General features: G+C 50.6%; 1 protein-coding gene across 1 annotated transcript in view; it reads right to left on the minus strand.

Moving 5' to 3' along the window:
- Window positions 1–15,641, minus strand: part of LOC143804127 (zinc finger protein 318-like) — a 28,169-nt gene extending 12,528 nt beyond the window's left edge. The window contains exons 1-2 of the mRNA XM_077281896.1: window positions 15,240–15,641; window positions 1,316–1,422 (exon numbers count right to left, since the gene is read on the minus strand). Coding sequence (XP_077138011.1) covers window positions 1,316–1,422; window positions 15,240–15,569 — 437 coding nt within the window. The 5' untranslated portion in view covers window positions 15,570–15,641. The remainder of the gene's footprint in view (window positions 1–1,315; window positions 1,423–15,239) is intronic.
- Between the last annotated feature and the right edge of the window lie 621 nt (window positions 15,642–16,262).

Genomic DNA, 16,262 nt, shown 5'->3' on the forward strand with positions numbered 1-16,262 from the left:
AAAATGGTGCCAGAGTGGACATCCCGCAATCTCTAACACCATTTTATTGAAGACACCACATATGCGAATTCGCAGACAGTGTCTTCAACAAAATTGCGCCGGATGTGACAGGATGCGCATGTGTCGACTCTGACGTCAACAAAGAGGTAGAACGGTGTCACAATGTGCCGCAACCGTACAGACGAGAACGGAGTCACAATGTGCTGCAACCATACAGACGAGGAGAACGATGTCACAATGTGCCGCAACCGTACAGACGAGGAGAACGATGTCACAATGTGCCGCAACCGTACAGACGAGGAGAACGGTGTCACAATGTGCCACAACCGTACAGACGAGGAGAACGGTGTCACAATGTGCCACAACCGTACAGACGAGAACGGAGTCACAATGTGCCACAACCGTACAGACGAGGAGAACGATGTCACAATGTGCCACAACCGTACAGACGAGGAGAACGGTGTCACAATGTGCCGCAACCGTACCAATGAGAACGGTGTCACAATGTGCCGTAACAGTACAGACGAGGAGAACGGTGTCACAATGTGCCGCAACCGTACCAATGAGAACGGTGTCACAATGTGCCATAACCGTACAGACGAGGAGAACGGTGTCACAATGTGCCAGAACCGTACAGACGAGGAGAACGGTGTCACAATGTGCCAGAACCGTACAGACGAGGAGAACGGTGTCACAATGTGCCATAACCGTACAGACGAGGAGAACGGTGTCACAATGTGCCATAACCGTACAGACGAGGAGAACGGTGTCACAATGTGCCATAACCGTACAGACCATAACGGCGTCACAATGTGCCGCAACCGTACAGACGAGAACGGTGTCACAATGTGCCGTCACCGTACAGACGAGGAGAATGGTGTCACAATGTGCAGTAACAGTACAGACGAGAACGGTGCCACAATGCGCCGTAACTGTACCAATGAGAACGGTGTTGTGGGGTAATTTGACCACACATTGTGGCGTACAAATAAGTCGGTGGGAATAGCACTTGGTATTTTCCAGTGCGGTAAGATGAGCGGTGTCACTGGAGCGCAACTTGTCCCGATAACACGAGCCCGATACGTCTAAGAGGGCAGAAAACAGAAGGATATTACGGAGGGAAAACATGGAAACGCAAACTGGCGGCGCCAAGGAAAGGGTTAAAGGGGTTTTCCCAAGAACAACATTGTAACCAGCAGACCCCGGAACAACAGCGAGATGATGTGACACCGCAAAGGTACAATGCCGCCCCCCCACTGTGATGGCCGCCAGCAGCATGGTCCGCACCTCCCCCACCCAAGGGTCTCACACCTACCTGTCCTGCTGCGGTGGGCTGGCCCGAGTCCGGTGCCCAGAAGTGCGGGGTTCCCTGGCTGGACTGGAGCGAAAACTGGGGGAATGACGACCGGGGGAGCGACGACGCTGAAAACAGAGGAGGAAAAAGCAAAGTAATCTCCAGGAGAGAAAAGGAAGAGATGGCAGAACCAGATCCCCCCTGTCCCCCAACAAGTGTACGAGTGCAGAGCCGGATCCCCCCTGTCCCCCAATAAGTGTAAGAGTGCAGAGCCGGATCCCCCCTCTCCCCCCAACAAGTGTACGAGTGCAGAGCCGGATCTCCCCTGTCCCCCCCAACAAGTGTAAGAGTGCAGAGCTGGATCCCCCTCTTCCACCAACAAGTGTAAGAGTGCAGAGCCGGATCCCCTTCACCCCCCAATAAGTGTAAGAGTGCAGAGCCGGATCCCCCTCTCCTAACAAGTGTACAAGTGCAGAGCCAGACCATCCTGTCCCCCCAACAAGTGTACGAGTGCAGAGCCGGATCTCCCCTGTCCCCCAACAAGTGTAAGAGTGCAGAGCTGGATCCTCCTCTCCCCCCCAACAAGTGTAAGAGTGCAGAGCCGGATTCCCCTCTCCCCCCAACAAGTGTACGAGTGCAGAGCCGGATCCCCCTTCTCCCCCAACAAGTGTACGAGTGCAGAGCCGGATCCCCCTTCTCCCCCAACAAGTGTACTAGTGCAGAGCCGGATCCCCCTTCTCCCCCAACAAGTGTACGAGTGCAGAGCCGGATCTCCCCTGTCCCCCAACAAGTGTAAGAGTGCAGAGCTGGATCCCCCTCTTCCCCCAACAAGTGTAAGAGTGCAGAGCTGGATCCCCCTCTTCCCCCAACAAGTGTAAGAGTGCAGAGCCGGATTCCCCTCTCCCCCCAACAAGTGTACGAGTGCAGAGCCAGATCCCCCTCTCCTCCTGTTGAGGAGAGCCATAAGATCAAATACTTAATTAACCTCAAGACATAAGAGATTGAGATAAGTGACCCATAACATGTATTGTTTAACCTTGCATACGTTTTCTCAGATCAAAGTGAGACACTGAAGATGGCTGCCATTTCCTGTATCAGCACACCATGTGCTGGTATCCAAGATGACGCCCACCCTGATGACTTCATGGATCCTTCCAGTGACGCCCACCTTGATGACCTCATGGACCAACCCACCCTGATGACCTCATGGATCCGCCCATGGACTTGCTCATTGCCCAACCCACTAACCAATGGAATACATCCGATCACTCCCAATTCAGAGCGAACCGAGCCCCCTTACAGGGGTTACATAAACCTGTGTTCTGACTAAATAAAGCCCTTGGAGCTGAGCCATAGATTGATCAAGGAGAGTTTACATCTGACTGTGAGTTGTCACGTTATTTCTTTAGTGCGCACCTGATCAATATCCATTAGGCCAGAAGTGGGCAACTTAAGTGAACATTTTATTAATTGTTCACCCTACCATATTTGGCGGCCCAACCAGGACGCGCTGAATACCCCGAACCTGGAGACTGATCATCTCCTTATCAGAACACGGTAAGTCTGCTGATTTTTATAATCTGTAGTCTTTACCTGTGTCCTTCGGGGTATCCTGTGCAGATTGCCTGACCGTGTCCGGTTTTCGCGGTATCTGTAAGACGGCAGAAGGGTCTCTCCGCTGCTGGTCATTTAATTACAAGAACCGTCACCTGTTTTAGTTGCCTACTGCCGGTTACGTGTTGTGAAGAGGGGAGATGACTGGTAGTTAAGAGAGCAAGCAGATTTTTTTTCAGCGTAAAAAAAAAAATTAAAATAAAAAAAATTATTGTCTGTGGTACAGTACACGGTTGTCACCTGTGATACGATTTTCAGTTTTGTATAGGAGAGACTAGGACCTGGAGTGAATTGACTCTGCCTAGTAGGGGCCCGTTAACTTGGAGTGAGATGACTCAGTTCAGCGCCTAATAAATTGTGTAGCGGCCCGTAAACTTCGAGTGAGGTGACTCAGTTCGAGCCTAATAAATTTTGTTTTGCCTTGTGACTTGGAGTGAACTGACTCAGCACGGGGCCTGGTAATTTAGGAGTAATTTGATTAAGTAGGGAATAATTGGTTTGTAAAGCACGGAACACGGAAGTTAAACAGGGACCACGTGACAAGAAGGAATAGGAAGCGTGTGCTGCAGACTCAGTTCCCTTTAGAATCTCCGGTTTGAGTAATCTCCCCCGTCTTATTGTTTGTTTGGTGTTTGTTATATATCTCAAGATATCTATAGAAAGATGGAGAAATTAATGCAGTTCTGCCGTATTGGAACTAAGCCAAATTCAGATGGCAAGTTAGACTCGTGCACATTAGTGGCGACTCGTGAAGGGAAGAGTCATGTTAAACAATGTAAAAAGCTTATGAAGTTGTGTGGAATGCCAGAAGGGGGAAGTTACAGCCCCTGGAGTGGAAGATTGTCTTGGAAAAAAAAAAAAAAGCTAGGGCATGGGAGTCTCTGAAAGTCTGTATAGAGAAAATTGGGTAGAAGAGGAAAGGAATAAAAAGGGTACAGTTTTGAGTTATGTGTATTACTGGTCCAAATAACTAAAGCAATTGTTACCATCCACCTCTCGTGTCTCCCCTTTTCCTCATAGATTGTAGCTTGCGAGCAGCAGGGCCCTCATTCCTCCTGGTATCTGTTTTGAACTGTGATTTCTGTTATGCTGTAATGTCTATTGTCTGTACAAGTCCCCTCTATAATTTGTAAAGCGCTGCGGAATATGTTGGCGCTATATAAATAAAATTATTATTACAAAAATATATCCTGTGAGCGGCCACCACCGTATAATGGTGGCCCAGAGCCATGTGCTAACTCTGGCAGCAGCCATTTTGTGGATGGCTAATGTGTTAACGCTGGCAGCAGCCATTTTGTGGATGGCAAATGTGTTAATTCTGGCAGCAGCCATTTTGTGGATGGCAAATGTGCTAATTCTAATGGTAGCCATTTTGTAGATGACAAATGTGTTAATGCTGGCAGCAGCCATTTTGTGGATGGGCCATGTGCTTATTCTGATGGCAGCAGCCATTTTGTGGATGGCAAATGTGTTAATGATGGCAGCAGCCATTTTGTGGATGGCAAAAGTGCTAATTCTGGTGGCAGCCATTTTGCGGATGGCAAATGTAATTCTGGCGGCAGCCATTTTGTGGATGGCAAATGTGCTAATTCTGGCGGTAGCCATTTTATGGATGGGCCATGTGCTAATTCTAACAGCCTTTTTGTGGATGGCAAAAGTGCTAGCTCTTGCAGCAGCCATTTTGTGGATGGCAAAAGTGCTAATTCTAATAACAGCCATTTTGTGCATAGCAAATGTAAGTCTGGCAGCAGCTATTTTGTGGATGGGCCATGTGCTATTTCTAATAGCAGCCATTTTGTGGATGGCAAAAGTGCTAGCTCTGGCAGCAGCCATTTTGTGGATGGGCCATGTGTTAAAGGGACTCTGTCACCTGAATTTGGAGGGAACAATTTTCAGTGATAGGGGTGGGGTTTTCGGGTGTTTGATTCGCCCTTTTCTTACCCGCTGGCTGCATGCTGACTGCAATATTGGATTGAAGTTCATTCTCTGTCCTCCATAGTACACGCCTGCGTAAGGCAAGATTGACTTGTGCAGGCATGTACTACGGAGGACAGAGAATGAACTTCAATTCAATATTGCAGCCAGCGGGTAAGGAAAGGGCGAATCAAACACCCGAAAACCCCGCCCATATGACTGAAAATTGTTCTCTCCAAATTCAGGTGACAGAGTCCCTTTAATTCTGACGGCGGCCATTTTGTGGATGGCAAATGTAATTCTGGCGGCGGCCATTTTGTGGATGGCAAATATGCTGCTCCAGGTGGTGAACATCTCAGACTAAGGCTACACAACACATCACTAAATCCTTGTTACCCAGTAATGACCATTAACGGCCAATACTATATTCCTTCGGGAAGTGAACAGGCTTTACCCATGTTTCGTGTCTCAGTGGTTTCCAATGGGGCACCAACCCTTTCTCCTATCACTCCTGTCATGAATCCAGCAATCCTCCCACCTGGATTGTCCCCGGCACCGACCCTTTCTACTGTCACTTCCACTGCCAATTTAGCCGCACACCCACACGAGATGCTCCAAGCAACGGCCTCTCCTCCCAATGCTTCCGCTACAACAGCACTCTCACACAGTCTACCTAACCCTATACCCAGTAACTCACAGGCTCTCTCGTAGCCAAGCGCACACCTGTATGGGACGGTGGCAACTGTAACAAGGGGGGCTCAATCTGGGAGGGGGATACCAATAGCACAGGAAGCACAAAAGGGAGGGAATGTTGGCAACCTACTTTTGAAAAAGAACTTCCTGAGGGACCCTTGTTAGTGGTGGGAAAGGGTGACATAACAATGGAGACAGAAGCTATTGTTAACCCCTTCATGACCTAGCCTATTTTGGCCTTAATGACCTGGCCGTTTTTTGCAATTCTGATCAGTGTCACTTTATGAGGTAATAACTCAGGAACGCTTCAATGGATCCTAGCGATTCAGAGATTGTTTTTTCGTGACATATTGGGCTTCATGTTAGTGGTAAATTTAGGTCGATAATTTGTGTTTATTTGTGAAAAAAAAACAGAAATTTGGCGAAAATGTTGAAAATTTCGCAATTTTCACATTTTGAATTTTTATTCTATTAAACCAGTTATGTGACACAAAATAGTTAAGAAATAACATTTCCCACATGTCTACTTTACCAGCACAATTTTGTAAACAAATTTTTTTTTTGCTAGGAAGTTATAGGGGTTAAAATTTGACCAGTGATCTCTCATTTTTACAACAAAATTTACAAAACCATTTTTTTAGGGACCACCTCACATCTGAAGTCAGTTTGAGGGGTCTGTATGGCTGAAAATACCCAAAAGTGACACCATTCTAAAAACTGCGTCCCTCAAGGTGCTCAAAACCACATTCAAGAAGTTTATTAACCCTTCAGTTGTTTCACAGCAGCAGAAGCAACATGGAAGGAAAAAATGAACATTTATTTTTAGTCACAAAAATGATCTTTTAGCAACAATTTTTTTATTTTCCCAAGGGAAAGTGGACCACGAAAGTTGTTGTCCAATTTGTCCTGAGTACACCGATACCCCATATGTGGGGGTAAACCACTGTTTGGGCGCACGGCAGGGCTCGGAAGGGAAGGAGCGCCATTTGACTTTTTGAATGAAACATTGGCTCCAATCTTTAGCGGACACCATGTCGCGTTGAGAGCCCCTGTGTGTCTAAACATTGGAGCTCCCCCACAAGTGACCCCATTTTGGAAACTAGACGCCCCAAGGAACTTATCTAGATGCATAGTGAGCACTTTAAACCCCCAGGTGCTTCACAAATTGATCCGTAAAAATGAAAAAGTACTTTTTTTTCACAAAAAAATTTCTGTTAGCCTCAATTTTTTCATTTTCACATGGGCAACAGGATAAAATGGATCCTAAAATTTGTTGGGCAATTTCTCCTGAGTACACCAATACCTCACATGTGGGGGTAAACCACTGTTTGGGCACATGGTAAGGCTCGGAAGGGAAGGAGCGCCATTTGACTTTTTGAATGAAAAATTATCTCCATCGTTAGCGGACACCATGTCGCGTTTGGAGAGCCCCTGTGTGCCTAAACATTGGAGCTCCCCTACAAGTGACCCCATTTTGGAAACTAGACCTCCCAAGGAACTTATCTAGATGCATAGTGAGCACTTTAAAGCCCCAGGTGCTTCACAGAAATTTATAACGCAGAGTCGTGAAAATAAAAAATAATTTTTCTATCCTCCAAAATGATTTTTTAGCCCGGAATTTTTTATTTTCCAAAGGGTAACAGGAGAAATTGGACCCCAAATGTTGTTGTCCAGTTTGTCCTGAGTACGCCGATACCCCATATGTGGGGGTAAACCACTGTTTAGGCGCACGGCAGGGCTCGGAAGGGAAGGCATGCCATTTGGCTTTTTGAATGGAAAATTAGCTCCAATCATTAGCAGACACCATGCCGCGTTTGGAGAGCCCCCGTGTGCCTAAACATTGGAGCTCCCCCACAAGTGACCCCATTTTGGAAACTAGACCTCCCAAGGAACTGATCTAGATGTGTTGTGAGCACTTTGAACCCCCAAGTGCTTCACAGAAGTTTATAACGCAGAGCCGTGAAAATAAAAAATAATTTTTCTTTTCTCAAAAATGATTTTTTAGCCCAGAATTTTTTATTTTCCGAAGGGTAACAGAAGAAATTTGACCCCAAGAGTTGTTGTCCAGTTATTCCTGAGTACGCTGATAACCCATATGTGGGGGTAAACCACTGTTTGGGCACATGCCGGGGCTCGGAAGTGAAGTAGTGACGTTTGGAAATGCAGACTTTGATGGAATGCTCTGCGGGCGACACATTGCGTTTGCAGAGCCCCTGATGTGCCTAAACAGTAGAAACCCCCCACAAGTGACCCCATTTTGGAAACTAGACCACCAAAGGAACTTATCTAGAGATGTGTGGTGAGCACTTTGAACCCCCAAGTGCTTCACAGAAGTTTATAACGCAGAGCCGTGAAAATAAAAAATCATTTTTCTTTCCTCAAAAATAATTTTTTAGCCCGCAATTTTTTATTTTCCCAAGGGTTACAGGAGAAATTGGACCCCAAAAGTTGTTCAGTTTCTCCTGAGTACGCTGGTACCCCACATGTGGGGGTAAACCACTGTTTGGGCACACGTCGGGGCTCAGAAGGGAGAGAGCACCATTTGACTTTTTCAACGCAAGTTTGGCTGGAATCAATGGTGGCGCCGTGTCGCGTTTGGAGACCCCCTGATGTGCCTAAACAGTGGAAACCCCTCAATTCTAACTCCAACACACCCCTAACCCTAACCCCAACACACCCCTAACCCTAGTCTTAACCCTAATTCCAACCCTAAGGCTATGTGCCCACGTTGCGGATTTGTGTGCGGATTTTTCCGCACCATTTTTGAAAAATCTGCAGGTAAAACGCATTGCGCTTTACCTGCAGATTTACCGTGAATTTCCAGTGTTTTTTGTGTGGATTTCACCTGCTGATTCCTATTATGGAGCAGGTGTAAAATGCTGCGGAATCCGCACAAAGAATTGACATGCTGCGGAAAATACAACGCAGCGTTTCCGCGCTGTATTTTCCGCACCATGGGCACAGCGGATTTAGTTTTCCATAGGTTTACGTGGTACTGTAAACGTGATGGAAAACTGCTAAGAATCCGCAGCGCCCACTCCGCTGCGGATCCGCAGCCAAATCCGCACCGTGTGCACATAACCTAATTCTAACCCTAATTCCAACCCGAGCCCCAAGTGCAACCCGAGCCCCAAGTGCAACCCGAGCCCCAAGTGCAACCCGAGCCCCAAGTGCAACCCGAGCCCCAAGTGCAACCCGAGCCCCAAGTGCAACCCGAGCCCCAAGTGCAACCCTAACCCTAATGGAAAAACAAAAATAAATATATTTTCTGTGTTTTATTATTGTCCCTACCTATGGGGGTGATAAAGGGGGGGTTATTTACTATTTTTTTTATTTTGATCGCTGTGATAGGTTCTATCACAGCGACCAAAATGTACAGGGAACGAATCTGCCGGCCGATTTGGCGGAGGGGAGAGGAAGGCGCTTAGGACAGGATGGAGGGGTACGGAACACTGACGGCGGCTGCAGATCGCTGCCGTCAGTCGTGGGGGGGCCAGATCGGGGTCTCCAGCCATGGCCGATGCTATTGCAGCATCGGCCATGGCTGGATTGTAATATTTCACCAATGTTCATAGGTGAAATATTACAGATTGCTATGATTGGCTGTTTCACTTTCAACAGCCAATCAGAGCGATCGTAGCCACGGGGGGGCGAAGCCACCCCCCCTGGGCTGGAGTTAACCCTTTCACCCAGCCTGCAGGGACGCGATCCGACCATGACGCATATGCTGCGTCACAGGTCGGATTAGAACAGGTTTTCATGACGCATACGCTGCGTCAAAGGTCGGGAAGGGGTTAATGCTGCCAATTCTCGGTTAGAGCACAACAGAGGTGTAGCTAGACCTATAGTGGAAGCAGCAGGGGCGACTATTCAAGCTGACAGTCAAATCATTGTTGAGTCACGTGGTCAGATAGCTGTTGGGGACATAGCGGTGACTAAAGCTGGCAATCTTCCATGTAGAATGATCATACATGCTGTGACCCCTACTTATGACCCTATTCATCCAGACGTTAGTGCCCAACAACTTTGTGCAGCAATAACTCGCATTTTAGAGTATGCGAATATTAGTGAGCAGATTGAGACCTTGACAATTCCCGCCATTGGTGTTGGCATTTTCGGTTTCCCTGTTCATGCATGTACAAGAGAAATGGTTGGAATAATAAACAAGTGTAGCCCCCCAAGCATTTGCCGCCTCTCCAAAATCAGGTTAATTAGTAATGAGGACAGGACTGAAAGCTTTTAAGACTGCCTGCGTCACCTGGACCCCACTACATGTTGGAGCTGCCCAAATAGAGCCCCTCATTCCAGGTTTGTTACCTCCTGATCCTCATTCAAAAGTGATTACATCTGTACTCCCGGTGCCATCTCTACTCCCGCCTAAGGTGCCACCACCAACAGTGCCAATGCTCATGTCTGAGGAGCCCACCCTCTATGTCAAGTATACACCCCAGCAAGATGCTACTCTGTTGAATGAAGTTCTAGATCCAGAAAAACAGCCGATGCCTTTCTACAGAAGCATGCTTCAAATCCAAAGTACTTACCCAGCCACGTGGCAAGATCTCATTTCAGATCTCATTTCCCTTGCAAATCTTAAAGCAGGCGATGCATATTGGCCTGGTATGGATATCGTGTTCAATGATGACTCGCTTGCCAGTGACACTACATGGGACTCTGGCGTTCAGTTCTGCCAACAACTTAAGACATGGGCCTCGGATGAGTTGGCTGACCTATCACTTGTCGCCAATGGATTCCAGATGCCTCCAAGCTGATGCAGCCATTGTACGATGAACTCAAGACGTCAGCGTTTCCACTATGTACCAAATCCGTGGAAGCTTTCTACGCTCTTAAACAGGCCATACAGTCTGCACCAGCTTTTGGAATCCCAAATTCTGATATCATCTGAGGACATCCAGTTCTCTTAATGGCTCCACACGACATAATTGCTATTCTTGCAACATAAACATCTGTTGGTGCAGCGTCATATGAGACTCCAATGTTCCCTCTTGGTTCCGGATAATGTCACTCTTGTCCGCTGCAGCATCCTCAAACTGTCCATGCTGCTTCCTCTTTCCAGGGGGGATGTGGATGATGATGCTGATGCTCTCGGAGAAGATGCCTCTACACACTCAGAGGATCATGACTGTCTCGAAGAAATGCAGGAAGAAGCAGCCTCCAAGAAAAACGTGTCTGAAAACCCACTCCCACATGCTGACCTGACGTTCTTCACTGATGGTTCCAGATTTGCAGATGAAACAGGAAGATTCCATACGGGGTATGCCGTGGTTACACATGACCAGGTCATCTCAGCCGGATCCCTACCACCGCACATGTCTGCACAAGAAGTGGAACTTAAGGCTTTGACGTTGGCTTGTCAGGAAGCAACGGAGAAGGTGGTCAACATCTACACGGATTCAAGATACGCTTTCGGAGTGGCTCATGACTTCAGCAGTATCTGGGCAGCCAGATGATACCTAACGTCCAGTGGAACTCCTGTAAAACATGTTGCTACCGTACAAGAACTTGTGGCCGCTCTAGATCTACTTTCGGAGGTTGCAGTGATCAAGATCAAAGCTCACAGGAGATTGGATTCTCCAGAAGCAAGGGGGAATTTATTTGCTGACAAAACAGCAAAAACTTATGCTGCAGATCCATTTGGGAAAGAGAAAGCAGCGGTGTACGTGTCACAAGACACTGAAGAAGGGACTAAAGGCTCTCTTATGAGGATTATCCATCTACATCAAGACAAGACATCAGATGATGAAAAGAAGTCATGGCAAGAAGGAGGAGCTAAAAAGGATGAAGATGGAGTCTGGAGGGTGAACAAAAAGGTCTGTCTACCCCGTAATCTGTACCCCTCGGTGACAGAATGGGCACACGGTATCACCCACAGAGGCAAGAATCGGATGAATGACCTGATTTGGAAGACTTACATGGCACCTGGAATCTCTACTGTTACCCAAAAATATTGCAAGTCCTGCCTTGTGTGTGCAACATGCAATCCAGCACCGCCTCAGAAAGTTACTCAGAAACATTTGGCTAAACCACTTTATCCCTTTCAGAGGATTCAGATTGATCACATTCAAATGCCAAAAGTAGGGAAGTACGAGTATGTACTGGAAGTGACTGACATGTTCTCAGGATGGCCCGAAGCCTATCCAGTAACCAACATGACTGCCAGAGTGACTGTTAAGAGACTGATGACTGAAGTAGTAAGCAGATATGGGGTCCCAGAGGTAATTGAGAGTGACCAAGGACCTGCGTTCACTGCTGCTCTGACTAAGGAACTATGGACATTGGTGGGAGCGGATTTGGGTTTACATACTCCATATCACCCACAGAGCAGTGGGAAAGTAGAAACACTGAATGGCGCCTTCAAAAATAAAATACTGAAAGCCAGTTAGGAGGTCAGACTTGGACAGACATTTTGCCCACTGCCTTATACTCAGAGACTCCAAGGGGTCCCACTAAAAACGTACATCATTCGAGATTCTTTTTGGGGGGCCTCCAAGGTTGAGTCAATATTTTCCACAGCTAGCCTTAGGAAGTGATACTCTTGTAAATTATGTAATTGTCCTTACTAAAGAACTGTCAGTAACACATGTACAAGTTTTATCATCCATTCCAGGTCCAGATACTAGTGAAGGTACCCATACTTTCCAACCTGGTGACTACGTGCTGGTAAAGAAGTGCATCAGAAAGACATTCCTGGAGTCGAGATTTGAGGGTCCCTACCAAGTGCTCCTGACTACTCCTACTTCGGTCAGGATTGCTGAGCGCCTCCTGGATCCATCTCTCACATTGTAAACTTGTTAGACAGTTAGGGACAGAGTAGGATCTGACCTGCTTGTCAAAGTCCAGCTACAAAGGGAGGTTTTCCACAAGGAAAAACTTGTCTCAAGCTGGAGAAAACTCCAATTTCCCCCTCCCGGGCGAGACGGTCAGATCTAGGATGTGTTAAATCAGGGTGAGTGACATGTGTATTTTATGTAACCATGGAGATGGAAGATTGGAGACTAATAGATCCCGCAGGTAGGAAAGTCCCGAGGACATGGGTAACGTGCTCCAATATACCTCCGCAGTATACCCATAATAATTGGTCACACATTCTCTGGTGTCAGTAGCATCCATATTGTCATGAAGCCTCTGATGTCATAATAACACTTAACACTGGTGGGTTAGGGAACCACGGTGGGATCAAGATAAAAGAAAAGGTTAATAAAGTATTTAGGGGGGACTGTTGAGGAGAGCCATAAGATCAAATACTTAATTAACCTCAAGACATAAGAGGTTGAGAGAAGTGACCCCTAACGTGTATTGTTTAACCTTACATAAGTTTCCTCAGCTCAAAGTGAGACCTTAAAGATGGCCGCCATCTCCTGTATCAGCCCACCATGTGCTGGTATCCAAGATGACGCCCACCCTGATGACCTCATGGACCAACCCACCCTGATGACCTCATGGATCCACCCACAGACTTGCTCTATGCCCAACCCACTAACCAATGGAATACATCCGATCACTCCCATTTTAGAGCTAACCGAGCCCCCTTACAGGAGATATATACATCTGTGTTCTGACTAAATAAAGCCCTTGGAGCTGAGCCACAGATTGGTCAAGGAGAGTTTACATCTGACTGTGTCCGGTGTATTTCTTTGGTGCGCACCTGATCAATATCCATTAGGCCAGAAGTAGGCAACTAGAGAATTGAACATTTTATTAATTGTTCAACCTAACACTCCTAACAAGTGTACAAGTGCAGAGCCGGACCACCCTGTCCCCCCAACAAGAGTACGAGTGCAGAACCGGACCACACTGTCCCCCCAACAAGAGTACGAGTGCAGAACCGGACCACACTGTCCCCCCAACAAGAGTATGAGTGCAGAACCGGACCACCCTGTCCCCCCAACAAGTGTACGAGTGCAGAGCCAGATCCCCCTCTCCCCCAACAAGTGTACAAGTGCAGAGTCAGACCACCCTGTCCCCCCAACAAGAGTACGAGTGCAGAGCCGGATCCCCCCAACAAGTGTACAAGTGCAGAGCTGGACCACCCTGTCCCCCCAACAAGAGTACGAGTGCAGAACCGGACCACACTGTCCCCCCAACAAGAGTACGAGTGCAGAACCGGACCACCCTGTCCCCCCAACAAGAGTACGAGTGCAGAGCCGGATCCCCCCAACAAGTGTACAAGTGCAGAGCCGGATCCTCCCGGAGTATAGGACAGCAGAGCCCCCAGACCGCAGGGCCGGACCCCCGAGTGTAGGACCGCAGACCCCCAGTCCGCAGGGCCGGACCCCCCAGTGTAGGACCGCAGAGCCCCCAGACCGCCGGACCGGACCCACCAGTTTAGGACCACAGAGCCCCCAGACCGCCGGGCCGCACCCCCCAGTGTAGGACCGCAGAGCCCCCAGATCGCAGGGCCGGACCCTCCAGTGTAGGACCGCAGAGCCCCCAGACCGCAGGGCCGGACCCCCCAGTATAAGACCGCAGAGCTTCCAGACCGCAGAGCTGGACCCCCGAGTGTAGGACCGCAGAGCCCCCAGACCGCAGGGCCGGACCCCCGAGTGTAGGACCGCAGACCCCCAGTCCGCAAGGCCGGACCCCCCAGTGTAGGACCGTAGAGCCCCCAGACAGCAGGGCCGGACCCCCCCCAGTGTAGGACCGCAGAGCCCCCAGACCGCCGGGCCGGACCCACCAGTGTAGGACCGCAGAGCCCCCAGACCGCCGGGCCGGACCCCCCAGTGTAGGACCGCAGAGCCCCCAGACCGCAGGGCCGGACCCCCCAGTGTAGGACCGCAGAGCCCCCCGACCGCAGGGCCGGACACCCCAGTGTAGGACCGCAGAGCCCCCAGACCGCAGAGCCGGACCCCCCAGTGTAGGACCGCAGAGCCCCCAGACCGCGGGGCCGGACCCCCCAGTGTAGGACCGCAGAGCCCCCAGACCGCAGGGCCGGACCCCCCAGTGTAGGACCGCAGAGCCCCCAGACCGCAGGGCCGGACCCCCCAGTGTAGGACCGCAGAGCCCCCAGACCGCAGGGCCGGACCCCCCAGTGTAGGACCGCAGAGCTCCCAGACCGCAGGGCCGGACCCCCCAGTGTAGGACCGCAGAGCCCCCAGACCGCAGGGCCGGACCCCCCAGTGTAAGACCGCAGAGCCCCCAGACCGCAGGGCCGGACCCCCCAGTGTAGGACCGCAGACCCCCCAGTCCGCAGGGCCGGACCCCCCAGTGTAGGACCGCAGAGCCCCCAGACCGCAGGGCCGGACCCCCCAGTGTAGGACCGCAGAGCCCCCAGACCGCAGGGCCGGACCCCCCAGTGTAGGACCGCAGAGCCCCCAGACCGCAGGGCCGGACCCCCCAGTGTAGGACCGCAGAGCCCCCAGACCGCAGGGCCGGACCCCCCAGCGTAGGACCGCAGAGCCCCCAGACCGCAGGGCCGGACCCCCCAGTGTAGGACCGCAGAGCTCCCAGACCGCAGGGCCGGACCCCCAGTGTAGGACCGCAGAGCCCCCAGGGCCGGACCCCCCAGTGTAGGACCGCAGAGCCCCCAGACCGCAGGGCCGGACCCCCCAGTGTAGGACCGCAGAGCCCCCAGACCGCAGGACCGGACCCCCCAGTGTAGGACCGCAGAGCCCCGGACTATAGATGACGTCACGTGATTACGGCTCCAGATACCGGGAATGAAGCGCGGAGGAGGGGGCGTGGTTTGTCCGCGGGGGCGGGCTCTCACCTCACGGCGGTACTCGTCATCCGGGGACCGGACCCAGTGCGGGGTGGGAGGGGAGCGGCGGGGCCTGGAGCGGGAGCGGCCTGCACGGCTCCGGGACTTGGAGCGCGAGTGTCCCCGAGGTCTGGAGCGGGAGCGGTGCAGGGAGCGGCCTCTTCTGTCCGGTGAGCGGCCTCTTCTGTCCGGTGAGCGGCTGCGCCTGCTGGGAGAGCGCTGCTTCCGGGGCGGGGAGTGGCCGCGGGACCAGGAGCGCTCCTCCGGAGAGCGAGGGCTGTCCCGGTACAGAACCGGAGAGTCCGGGGACAGAGCGCGGCGTCCAGGAGTCCGGTACATGGCGGAGGCTCCGAACACTGCGGCTGAGTCCGGCGTCACACGCTCTACGTGCTACGTCATCACGGCGGCCGCCATCTTACGTCACCTGTACAGACCGCGCCATCTTACTACACCCGCACTACTACATCTGTCCAGACCGCGTCATCTTACTACACCCGCACTACTACATCTGTACAGACCGCGCCATCTTACTACACCCGCACTACTACATCTGTACAGACCGCGTCATCTTACTACACCCGCACTACTACATCTGTACAGACCGTGTCATCTTACTACACCCGCACTACATCTGTACAGACCGCGTCATCTTACTACACCCGCACTACTACATCTGTACAGACCGCGTCATCTTATTTCACCCGCACTACTACATCTGTACAGACCGCGTCATCTTACTACACCCGCACTACTACATCTGTACAGACCGCGTCATCTTACTACACCCGCACTACTACATCTGTACAGACCGCGCCATCTTACTACACCCGCACTACTACATCTGTACAGACCGCGTCATCTTACTACACCTGCACTACATCTGTACAGACCGCGTCATCTTACTACACCCGAACTACTACATCTGTACAGACCGCGCCATCTTACTACACCCGCACTACATCTGTACAGACCGCGTCATCTTACTACACCCGCACTACATCTGTACAGACCGCGCCATCTTACTACACCCGC

This window comes from Ranitomeya variabilis, chromosome 2 (assembly GCF_051348905.1).
Source record: "Ranitomeya variabilis isolate aRanVar5 chromosome 2, aRanVar5.hap1, whole genome shotgun sequence".
Classification (NCBI taxonomy): domain Eukaryota; kingdom Metazoa; phylum Chordata; class Amphibia; order Anura; family Dendrobatidae; genus Ranitomeya; species Ranitomeya variabilis.